Source organism: Salmo salar, chromosome 03, assembly GCF_965601325.2.
Source record: "Salmo salar chromosome 03, fSalSal1, whole genome shotgun sequence".
Classification (NCBI taxonomy): domain Eukaryota; kingdom Metazoa; phylum Chordata; class Actinopteri; order Salmoniformes; family Salmonidae; genus Salmo; species Salmo salar.
The window spans coordinates 15005538-15018274 of record NC_138293.1 but is presented as its reverse complement, the minus strand read 5'-3'; the positions used below and the strand labels follow the sequence as shown (position 1 = coordinate 15018274).

Here is a 12737-nt window from a genome sequence, read left to right as displayed (position 1 = left end):
AGTGTGATCCCATCTCTGTATGTGCCTAAGACAGTCTATGCATTTTTTATACAGTACTGGAGGGAGACGAGCTGCAGCGCGCGCGCTATGAGTGGGTGTATCTGGCACGGGCGCAGGCGGTAAGGCAGAATAATTTACTGTGTCCCCGTGCCACTTTACTTGGTGAAAAGAGAAGCCTAGTCAAGTAAAAATATAGGCTACAGTGAGAGCCCCGCTCACAGTGACAAGGGTGCACAACCTGGTCTCAGAGCATTTCGTATTATTCTGTACATAAATCCAAGATACTCCTGGGTGCAAGGATAGCAATGTTTTTTTGGTGTGCTATGGATTTTGTGAGGTCAGAAGGAGTCCTAGCTACTGTAGTAGGAAACCTAGGATAGATGTCATTCTGATATATTATGGTGACGTACCCAGGGCTTAATTTGATCCTGCCAGAACAGGACTGGCACCTCTCCATTTTGGACTGTTTTGTTCCGGAACCTATTTGGCCGGATCCGGTACCTCTCCTGGCATAAAAAAATATTTTCACCTTTTGCTATGTAAAAATTTTAACAAAAGCGATCAAAGTAACTAACATCAAGGTGGTGACCCGATCCTGTAGGTTCATGCTATACAACATTCGCAGAGTACGTCCCTGCCTTACACAGGAAGCGGCGCAGGTCCTAATCCAGGCACTTGTCATCTCCTGTCTGGATTACTGCAACTCCCTGTTGGTGGGGCTCCCAGCCTGTGCCATTAAACCCCTACAACTCATCCAGAACGCCGCAGCCCGTCTGGTGTTCAACCTTCCCAAGTTCTCTCACGTCACCCCGCTCCTCCGCACACTCCACTGGCTTCCAGTTGAAGCTCGCATCTGCTACAAGACCATGGTGCTTGCCTACGGAGCTGTGAGGGGAACGGCACCTCCGTACCTTCAGGCTCTGATCAGGCCCTACACCCAAACAAGGGCACTGCGTTCATCCACCTCTGGCCTGCTGGCCACCCTACCTCTGCGGAAGCACAATTCCCGCTCAGCCCAGTCAAAACTGTTCGCTGCTCTGGCACCCCAATGGTGGAACAAGCTCCCTCACGACGCCAGGACAACGCGGTCAATCACCACCTTCCGTAGACACCTGAAACCCCACCTCTTTAAGGAATACCTGGGATAGGATAAACACCCCCCCCCCCCCCAAAAAAAAAGATATAGATGTACTATTGTAAAGTGGTTGTTACACTGGATATCACAAGGTGAATGCACCAATTTGTAAGTCTGCTAAATGATGTAAATGTAAAGTTTATTTGAGTTCCCTCTTCGTTCGTTAATTATCCTGCCTACACAAAAAAACGTGAAAAAGTAGATTTTCAACGCGGGCTTAATCACCTCTTTAGGCCCATGCTGAAAATCTACTTTTTCACAAAGGTTTTTTGATTCCGGGTTGGGCCAGCCCGGGTTCATGATTTACAAAACATTGTAACCTATGTTTGAAACCAACATGTGGCCGTCGCTGTGTGAGAAGCGTGCCAGTATCTATCACATAACTAGAATGAAATTACCTTTATATGATCTCTCTCCCTCTCTGCTCTAATAGACATGAGCCTGCAACACTCATCTCTCCAGCGTTGCACTTCATCATTTATTTCCTTCTAGAATCGTGCGAAGGGTTCTGAAGGAACTGCAGCACCACAGATACATTTAAATACATTTGCAAAATGTATATAATTACTGCTGTCTGTTCAGAAATAAATTAAATTATTCAGAATAGCCTACAACACCATAAGGCATATAATTTAGCCACAGAGGATAAATGGCTTATTTTTACAAATAGGCTAGCTGGGGATTGTAGCCCAATAACAAGGAATAGCCCACAGTCTGGGAACGCGAGGCAAATCTGTCAGTGAAAAAACAGCATGCAGACAGACAAAACAGGCCTTTAGCAATATTTCAAATACAATCGAGGGAAAACACAGGTTGGAAAGCAAATGGCTCCTGGTGAAAAGAGAAGATTCTATGCTGTAGGCTACCAAAATATTTGATCAACTTCCAAAAATTGAGATAAGCTTTTGGCATGAGCCCATCAACCATCACCAGTGAGTGAGCTGAGTGTCATTGGGTGAGTCTCGAACTGGAAGCTTTTTAGGACTATAATTTCCTCCTCATATTGTAGCCTACAATATAATTGTCTCCACACACCTACACCTAGGCTATTGATGGATTCAAGACAAGGTCGTTTTTATTGAACTCAGTGTCAAAGTAGCCTGCCATTGAGATCATTTATTTGTGCGGTATTAAAAAAGATTCTGCCGGTCTCAAATCATGTAAAATTATGTAGAATTGCATGAAATGTATTTAGAAAAAAGTTTCATTTTTCCGGGACCTTAGGATACTAAAAATATTCCCCATGTGTACAACTTCTGTAAGTGCCTCTACTCTATGGCTCTATTCCACTTTTCTCTCATGCGTTCCTGGACCTCAAAACCTCAGAACTCTCCAGGTCACCTGCAGGTCACCTCCTCTCACGGCTCACTTTTTGTTCCGGCACCTCCCGATTTACAAATCAACCACTGGACGTACCTAAGATTAAAAGCCTACAATAACACATACTTTGGTGTAGGTGGCCTAACCAGAAGCTTTCAGCCTATTTAAAGGCCCTCCTGAATGTCTTGCCTACATGGGCCTGCCATGGGTCAATCACTCACATAGGCCTAGTAATCTCCTGCAGAAATACAGAAAGCTTTCATCTCTTGTTTCTCTATAAAAACCTTTCTCAGTTTCTGTTAAAGTCCCTGCGGGCCTGTCCATCGGTGAAAGCTAATGTATAGCCTGAGAAGCTGTCATGACATTTTTTTTGAGCCAAGAGGAAAAAACCACCCAGTTTGACCTCCGAAGATTGGCAGTCAGAAATTCGCTGATGGCAGGACCAGCAAACATTTAAGTGGGCCAAAATTTGGGCACTCAAATCATCATAAAGTTATCATATAAGCATAGCCTACCCTATGCCCTACTGTAATTTATTGCACACAACAAATCATCTAACATATGATTTCACATTACAGACCAAATTGTCTTGTAGGCCTAGGTAAATCCATGACTCTTACATTTAACATGCGACTCACATAGACTTACATATAATAAACCATAGGCCTGTAATTAATAGACTATGAGACTAGAATACAATGCCCTGATATAACAGTAATAATCACAATAGGCTTGGCAACCTCTCACTGGCTCAGTGACCAGGAGATAGTAGGATAGGCTCAGTAACCAGGAGATAGTAGGCTAGGCTCAACGACCAGGAGATAGTAGGCTAGGCTCAGTAACCAGGAGATAGTAGGCTAGGCTCAACGACCAGGAGATAGTAGGCTAGGCTCAGTGACCAGGAGATAGTAGGCTAGGCTCAGTGATCAGGAGATAGTAGGCTAGGCTCAACGACCAGGAGATAGTAAGCTAGGCTCAGTGACCAGGAGATAGTAGGCTAGACAGCCACAAATGTAACCATAGGAGAGCCAAGAGCGTCATATTGAGTTAAAACACATGTACTTTTTAAATTACTCTGCCATTTTAAAAGTTATGTCCCCCCGTCCTTGACTTTTCATAAATAAATCTAACACACTATCATTGTTAGAATCTTAATATCACAAACAGAATGTGTTATAAGCAGTTATTTTTTTTTCTCTACGTCAGGCCTGTGCAGCTAATGGCCCATCTAAACAACACCTAAACTATATCAAAACTCATTTCACACATACATTAGCCTAAAGACAAGATTACCTTGACAATAGTCTGATTAGTAAGAATATTATCAGTTGTGAAATTGTATATGAAGAATCTAATGAACAGTGCAGATTGTCCTGTGTGGCTCAGTTGGTAGAGCATGACACTTGCAATGCCAGAGTTGTGGATTCGATTCCCAAAGGGGACCAGTATGAAAAATGTATGCACTCACTACGGTAAGTTGCTCTGCATAAGAGTGTCTGCTAAAATGTACTGTAATTTACACAGAGGCAAAGAAACAGAGTGGTGTGCATCTTGGAAAGCACAACTTGTTTGTCCTTGTCATCAATGGGCTGTTGCAGCAGATGACTTACACTCCTATCAGTTAAGAAGAATCAGCGCTAGTGCGCAAGCAATCAGCAACACTGGACAATTGAGGAGTGGACAAACATCGCTTGGTCCAACGAATCCCAGTTGCTGATGGCAGAGTCAGGATTTTACATTAGTCCATGGCCCCAACCTGCCTGGTTTCATCGGTACAGGCTGGTGGTGTACCAATGTCCAATCTGCAGAAACTACATGATGCCATTACGTCAGCACGGACCAACATCCAACAACGTTTTCCGACTTGTAAAATCCATGCCCCAAATAATTCAGATTGTTCTGGAGGGAAAGAGGGGTCCGATCCGGAACAAGATGGCTGAACCTAATAAACTGTGTGTATCCCTTTCATTTTCCCACCCCCTCCCTACTGCTTTCTATGAATTATATCTGATGGTGTATGCATGTTTAGACCAGTGCTTGACTTGGACTGAAATAGGTGCCGGTACTCATTTTGGGTGCCGGTACCGTTTATATTTAGGTGCAGGAACTCCTTAATAATACTTTTGTGGTAATAATCTATAGGAGGCGCAGGAACTCAAGCAGAAGAACATTTGAGGTGCCGATACTCAGTTCCGGTGAACTCCTGCCCAAGTCAAGTACTGTGCTTAGGTAAAAATACAAATAATGTCCCATTTGGAACACTGACAAGTAGAGCATTAAAAAAACTATTTTGGTGGGCCTGGCTCCCCAGTGGGTGGGCCTGCGCCCACCCAGGCCCATCGTGCCCACCCGTGCCTATGCCCCTGGTGGCTGGAAAGAGCTGTCCATCAAAGCTCCCACAAGACTGTCTGATGAGCAGTTTGTTGAAGGGCACATGTCAATCACACCATGCGGCACTGCCATCAATGATTTATATATACACTAGATGACCAACAGAGGGCGCTGTTTTGAAGCCACCGCACCTCCATCTTGGCACTCCCCCATATTTGGAATAATATATTTTGTAAGCTATAAAAATGCATTTAGTAATGTCTAAATTTGTTTTTGCCACATGTATTCTATTATAGACATTTTAATGCATACCATTAAATTATATTACCTGAGCTAAAAATAAATATAATTTTGTTACTGTCCCCCATATTTTTTTGTTTACATGTAATTTTTACCTTGATAAATGTAATTGAAATACTGTAGAATTCCATTCATTCCTATTGAGGCCTGCTTCTTCTGGGGAGTACCAGTATGGCCGACCGATGGCTTCAAAGCCAGCAGCATACCACCCTGCATCCCACTGCTGGCTTTCTTCTGAAGCTAAGCAGGGTTGGTCCTGGTTGGGAGACCAGATGTTGTTGGAAGTGGTGTTGGAGGGCCAGCAGGGATCACCCTTTCTTCTGGTCCCCCCCCAAAAATCCCAATGCTGCAGGGCAGTGATTGGGGACATTGTCCTGTGTAGGGTGCTATCTTTCAGATGGGATGTTAAATGGGTGTCCTGATTCTCTTTGGTCACTAAAGATCCCAAGGCAGTTATTGTAGGGGTGTTAACCCTGATGTCCTGGCTAAATTCCCAATCTGGCCTTCATACCATCACGGCCACCTATCCACCATCCTCAGCTTACAATTGGCTCATTTCTCCCCTGTAACTATTCCCCAGGTTGTTGCTGTAAATGAGAATGTGTTCTCAGTCAACTTACCTGGTAAAATAAGGGTTAAATAAAAAACAATACATAGCATTAGCAATCCAGGGTTTATATTCATCATTGACTGCCACTGTAGATCTAAAGGTGGGAAGAAGGAAGACAACCTAGCCAGGTGGTGTGTAAAAAGATAACATCCTCTTGAGGGAGTCTTCCGTTGTTGAAGTAATACGGCTTTCTGTTCTCAGTTTTTTCCACTATTTGACTAACTTCAGAAGAAAGATAAATGTTACATGGAAGAGGTTGTGCTGATGTTAAAAGTATGATACCTTGGTCTGCTGTCGTTCCTATCCATGTGGCCACCTGTCAACATAGAAAATGTAGGCTACCAACGTGTTGTCATTTCTAGAGTTTCTATAGAAATACTAGGAATTTATTGAAAAAGCCATCCATAATACCATTTCAGAATCATCAAAAGTAATGTAAAAAAAAGAGCAGACATATTTCTCCGGCAGAGATATCCTGTTAAAATGCAGCATGCTTCAAATGAGACCTAAGTCTCACTGGTAATCACATATCATGACTTCACAAAGTATAACAAAATACCCGTTGGATTCAATAGACTACTGGAGTAAACAGGCTCCCAAAGATAAGGTTTTTCTTTGCTCCAACAGCAGATAAAAAAGGCATGCTAGGTAAATGTTTCGTATGAGTCTAAAAGCGACAACATTATGGAATAAAAAAAACTAGAGTAAAATAGCAGTCCAGGGTGTTATACTGGTACTCTGATCCAAAGAGTGGGGCGGGGGAATGACATGCATATGTGTAAGTGCCAGATAGGTAAGGGGGTGGAGTTTGGCATTTAGAAGCGAGCATGGATTGTCTTCAGAGGGTCTGTTTCCCACATTTTTGGGTCCCACGCCTGGAACCAGCCAGTGAAGGTTGGGGGTTCAGCCCCCTGTTTGATGGTGGTGATGGACAGCCCTCTGCGTCCAGAGGGGTCTGAGTCCACATAGTCCTTAGCTAGAGAGGGAGGGAGAGAGAGAATGAGATTTACATTATTCGCTGTATATTGAGAGATCACAAATAGAGAACGGTTACATTGTGTTACCAAAGGCACCCCTACAATATATGGTTTGAACCATAAAATATTTTTCTGAAGGCCACAGAAAGTGAGGCTTAAACCATAGCTGAAACCAATGGTTCAACTGTATATAGTGGTGAGTCTGAGGGAGAATACAACATTCTACCATTCGAAAGTTTTGGGCCACTTCGAAATTTCCTTGTTTTTGAAAGAAAAGCACATTTTTTGTCCACTAAAATAACATCAAATCGATCAGAAATACAGTGCAGACATTGTTAATGTTGTAAATGACTATTGTAGCTGGAAACAGCAGATTTTTTATGAAATATCTACATAGGCGTACAGAGGCCCATTATCAGCAACAATCACTCCTGTCTTCCAATGGCACGTTGTGTTAGCTAATCCAAAAGGCTAATTGATCATTAGAAAACCCTTTTGCAATTATGTTAGTACAGCTGAAAACTGTTGTACTGATTAAAGGAGCTATAAAACTGGCCTTCTTTAGACTAGTTGAGTATCTGGAGCGTCAGCATTTGTGGGTTCTAGGCAGATGCTGGCCTTCTAGTTGCAAAGAAAAAGGGTTTTCTAATCATAAATTAGCCTTTTAAAATGATCAACTTGGATTAGCTAATACAACGTGCCATTGGAACACAGGAGTGATGGTTGCTGATAATGGGCCTCTGTACGCCTATATAGATATTCCATAAAAAATCAGCCGTTTCCAGCTACAATAGTCATTTACAACATTAACAATGTCTACACTGTATTTCTGATCAATTTGATGTTATTTTAATGGATGAAAAACGTGCTTTTCTTTCAAAAACAAGGACATTTCTAATTGACCCCAAACTTTTGAATGGTAGTGTGTATATATATATATATATATATATATATATATATACTGCTCAAAAAAATAAAGGGAACACTTAAACAACACATCCTAGATCTGAATGAAAGAAATAATCTTATTAAATACTTTTTTCTTTACATAGTTGAATGTGCTGACAACAAAATCACACAAAAATAATCAATGGAAATCCAATTTATCAACCCATGGAGGTCTGGATTTGGAGTCACACTCAAAATTAAAGTGGAAAACCACACTACAGGCTCATCCAACTTTGATGTAATGTCCTTAAAACAAGTCAAAATGAGGCTCAGTAGTGTGTGTGGCCTCCACGTGCCTCTATGACCTCCCTACAATGCCTGGGCATGCTCCTGATGAGGTGGCGGATGGTCTCCTGAGGGATCTCCTCCCAGACCTGGACTAAAGCATCCGCCAACTCCTGGACAGTCTGTGGTGCAACGTGGCGTTGGTGAATGGAGCAAGACATGATGTCCCAGATGTGCTCAATTGGATTCAGGTCTGGGGAACGGGCGGGCCAGTCCATAGCATCAATGCCTTCCTCTTGCAGGAACTGCTGACACACTCCAGCCACATGAGGTCTAGCATTGTCTTGCATTAGGAGGAACCCAGGGCCAACCGCACCAGCATATGGTCTCACAAGGGGTCTGAGGATCTCATCTCGGTACCTAATGGCAGTCAGGCTCCCTCTGGCGAGCACATGGAGGGCTGTGCGGCCCCCCAAAGAAATACCACCCCACACCATGACTGACCCACCGCCAAACCGGTCATGCTGGAGGATGTTGCAGGCAGCAGAATGTTCTCCACGGCGTCTCCAGACTCTGTCACGTCTGTCACGTGCTCAGTGTGAACCTGCTTTCATCTGTGAAGAGCACAGGGTGCCAGTGGCGAATTTGCCAATCTTGGTGTTCTCTGGCAAATGCCAAACGTCCTGCACGGTGTTGGGCTGTAAGCACAACCCTCACCTGTGGACGTCGGGCCCTCATACCACCCTCATGGAGTCTGTTTCTGACCATTTGAGCAGACACATGCACATTTGTGGCATGCTGGAGGTCATTTTGCAGGGCTCTGGCAGTGCTTCTCCTGCTCCTCCTTGCACAAAGGCGGAGGTAGCGGTCCTGCAGCTGGGTTGTTGCCCTCCTACGGCCTCCTCCACGTCTCCTGATGTACTGGCCTGTCTCCTGGTAGCGCCTCCATGCTCTGGACACTACGCTGACAGACACAGAAAACCTTCTTGCCACAGCTCGCATTGATGTGCCATCCTGGATGAGCTGCACTACCTGAGCCACTTGTGTGGGTTGTAGACTCCGTCTCATGCTACCACTAGAGTGAAAGCACCGCCAGCATTCAAAAGTGACCAAAACATCAGCCAGGAAGCATAGGAACTGAGAAGTGGTCTGTGGTCACCACCTGCAGGACCACTCCTTTATTGGGGGTGTCTTGCTAATTGCCTATAATTTCCACCTTATCTACATTGTAGAATAATAGTGAAGACATCAAAACTATGAAATTACACATATGGAATCATGCAGTAACCAAAAAAGTGTTAAACAAATCAAAATATATTTTATATTTGAGATTATTCAAAGTAGCCACCCTTTGCCTTGATGACAGCTTTGCACACTCTTGGCATTCTCTCAACCAACTTCGTGAGGTAGTAACCTGGAATGCATTTCAATTAACAGATGTTCCGTGTTAAAAGTTAATTTGTGGAATTACTTTCCTTCTTAATGCGTTTGAACCAATCAGGTGTGTTGTGACAAGGTAGGGGTGGTATACAGAAGATAACCCTATTTGGTAAAAGACCAAGTCCATATTATGGCAAGAGCAGCTCAAATAAGCAAAGAGAAATGACAGTCCATCATTACTTTAAGACATGAAGGTCAGTCAATACGGAACATTTCAAGAACTTCGAAGGTTTCTTCAAGTGCAGTCACAAAAACCATCAAGCGCTATGATGAAACTGGCTCTCATGACCCAGAGTTACATCTGCTGCAGATGATAAGTTCATTAGTGTTACCAGCCTCAGAAATTGCAGCCCAAATAAATGCTTCACAGAGTTCAAGTAACAGACATATCTCAACATCAACTGTTCAGAGGAGACTCCATGAATCAGGCCTTCACAGTTGAATTGCTGCAAAGAAATCACTACTAAAGGACACCAATAATAATAAGAGACTTGCTTGGGCCAAGAAACATGAGCAATGGACATTAGACCGGTGGAAATCTGTCCTTTGGTCGGATGAGTCCAAATTTGTGATTTTTGGTTCCAACCGCCGTGTCTTTGTGAGACACAGAGTAGGTGAACGGATGATCTCTGCATGTGTGGTTCCCACTGTGAAGCATGGAGGAGGAGGTGTGATGGTGTGGGGCTGCTTTGCTGGTGACACTGTCAAGTGCTCACCATATGTGGGAACTCCTTCAAGACTGTTGGAAAAGCATTCCAGGTGAAGCTGGTTGAGAGAATGCCAAGAGTGTTCAAAGCTGTCATCAAGGCAAAGGGTGGCAACTTTGAAAAATCTAAAATAGATTTTGATTTGTTTAACACTTTTTTGGTTACTACATGATTCCATATGTGTTATTTCATAGTGTTTATATATTTACTGTTATTCTACAATGTAGAAAACAGTAAAATAAAGAAAAACCCTTGAATGAGTATGTGTGTCCAAACTTTTGACTGGTACTGTATATAAAGGTCCTCGTTTGATTATATAGATAGAGTTAGAGCTCATGTTCAATCAGTTGTGGCCCCAGTCTTGGTCCTGGAATAGGGGCCATTGTGGAAGTTTGTTTCCCTGCGTGTTTGTCCTACCTATTTTGGGTGCTCCAGTTCTCTCTTCCGCATTTGCGTCATTGCCGATCCAGAGGAAGATCTGGCGGGAGTTCAGAAATGCTGTTAGCTTATAGACTTTCAGATTCACTCTGCATTGTTTTTTTTAGAGCAGAAGATGAACACGCTTGTGAATCATGATATGGATGGGGGAGCTTCACTCACTTGGTCCCAGGTGTCCAGCAACATGACATCATCAGTGGCCAGGTCAGTCTGTTGGAAGTCTCCAGGAACCTCTTCCACCTGATGATTGGAGGATTACAATATGTTACAGCACTTTGGAACATGGGCACATTTGACTTTTGCATTGTACTTTGTATTACCTATGCCTTTTTCTCTCCTCCTGAGTGACACTGAATTTCCCATTGGGGATGAATTGAGAATATATCTATCCAAGAGAGTTAGTTACGTTAGACACACTCAACAACAATCCATCACTTACACTGAGGCATCCGGTCTTGTTGGAGCAGCCAAACAGGCGTGGAGGTTTGACCATGTTCTGCAGACTCTTGGAAGTCTGGTACTCCTTCTTCCCTCCCAGGGCAGACCAGAACCCAGCTAGGACAGAAAAGACCAGAATGGATTAGTCTCGTTGGTTATTTGGCACTATATAGAGTTTTGTTGTGATATGTCAGGATGTGTGATGTTTCGCACATTTCAATTGTCTAAAGTTGTTTCCTCTCCATGTAACCTTTCTTTCATCAACACTGATCTGAAAAAAAGTAGATAGGCAATCAAATACATTAAAGGAAGCGACCACCAAGTTGCTTTCCCATATCCTGTGATTTCAGGCTGTAGATGAAGGATAAGACAAGAAGAGGAAGCCACATTGGACTATTGAGATGCACCCCACGTCATACTATTGAGATCCAGCCAAATTAATAATATTAAGATGCACCCCACTTTATACAATAAACCTGTAACACCAGATGGAATCCTTACCTGGCTCCTTGCCCTCGGACACATTACTGCCACTGCCACCCAGGAAACCCACCACGTGCTTGGCGGCGGCCATTTCCTCCTCGCTGGCACCCACCCCCCTCCACACAAACATGGCGGTGGGAGATTTCAGCACAAACACGTCATTGGTGTTCAGGAAGGAAGCAGAGGGCTCTACCTGAGAGAGAGAGGAGACAGAGAGGTGCTTCAGTCATTTTGATGGTTTAGGCTAAGAATTGTTAGACACTTAATCTTCCTCAAGCAATCACACACACAGGCACAGTGTGGTCCCACTTTGACACACATACACACACACACACTGAGAACTCACCTCTACAGCTCGTGTAGCGCGGGTGGAGGATTGACGAATGTGGAAGAGGCGGGTGCTGCCAGTACCCGACTGTCCTCCTTTACGGGACGTCCCTCCATTATGGACCATCATGGGCTTGCCCTGGAACAGGCTCATCAGGTGGGGGGGTTCCTGACCCTGGGTCACACGCACCTGGAGGGGGAAATGGACACTCAATGATAACTATGTAGAAGAAAACCCATTCTAAAGTCACAAGTAATTCTTGTGATTTAATACAATTTTTGTAAAAGATTGCTTTCCTTATTATAATATAATATACTGTCATGATGGAACATTATGCGTCAATATGGTAACCATTCAAATTGTACACACACTGGAAGTAAAACAAAGTGTGACTGCCCTCTGCTGGACAGTATAAAAAACTTTCCACAGAATTATTCAGTCTATAAAGACAAAATACACACGTGGTTCAATAATATGACTTGTGAGAGACTGGACACCAATGCAGCAGCTGTCCTTGCCAAAAGATCCTACATCATGCCATCGGCTTTATGAAGCACGATAAATGCAACGGCTTCGGCCTATTAACTTATAGTGCTTAGTCCAGTGACCTTACGAATCTAAATTTCACACCGTCGTACCTATTGCTCAGGTGCTTTCGGACTGTGAGTGTTGGGGACATGGGGAGGAGATGGAGAGGATAGAGACCCACCTGAACAGGGGCTCCTCCCATCGAGTCATCCAGCTTCACCGTGAGGAAGGCAGAGGCTGCCAGCTCATCCTGGGTGCACTTCAGCCCCTGCCTGTCACACACAGATACAGATTAACACATACACACACACACACACACACACACACACACATACACACACACACACACACACACACACACACACACACACACACACACACACACACACACACACACACACACACACACACACACACACACACACACACACACACACACACACACACACACGTCAAGCCCATCTTATTGAGACCTTTCTACAGGTATCGAACATGCACTACTACAAGTACTGAGTCAGTTTTGCCATGA

The 12737-nt window shown here is 43.8% G+C and overlaps 1 protein-coding gene across 2 annotated transcripts in view; it reads right to left on the bottom strand.

Moving 5' to 3' along the window:
• Window positions 1-6045: 6045 nt before the first annotated feature.
• Window positions 6046-12737, bottom strand: part of LOC106598932 (gelsolin) — a 39874-nt gene continuing 33182 nt past the window's right edge. For both annotated transcript variants that reach the window (XM_014189959.3, XM_014189958.3), the window contains exons 11-17: window positions 12390-12480; window positions 11699-11869; window positions 11371-11545; window positions 10871-10986; window positions 10594-10671; window positions 10411-10471; window positions 6046-6672 (exon numbers count right to left, since the gene is read on the bottom strand). In XM_014189959.3, the coding sequence (XP_014045434.1) occupies window positions 6512-6672; window positions 10411-10471; window positions 10594-10671; window positions 10871-10986; window positions 11371-11545; window positions 11699-11869; window positions 12390-12480 (853 nt within the window). In that variant the 3' untranslated portion in view covers window positions 6046-6511. The remainder of the gene's footprint in view (window positions 6673-10410; window positions 10472-10593; window positions 10672-10870; window positions 10987-11370; window positions 11546-11698; window positions 11870-12389; window positions 12481-12737) is intronic.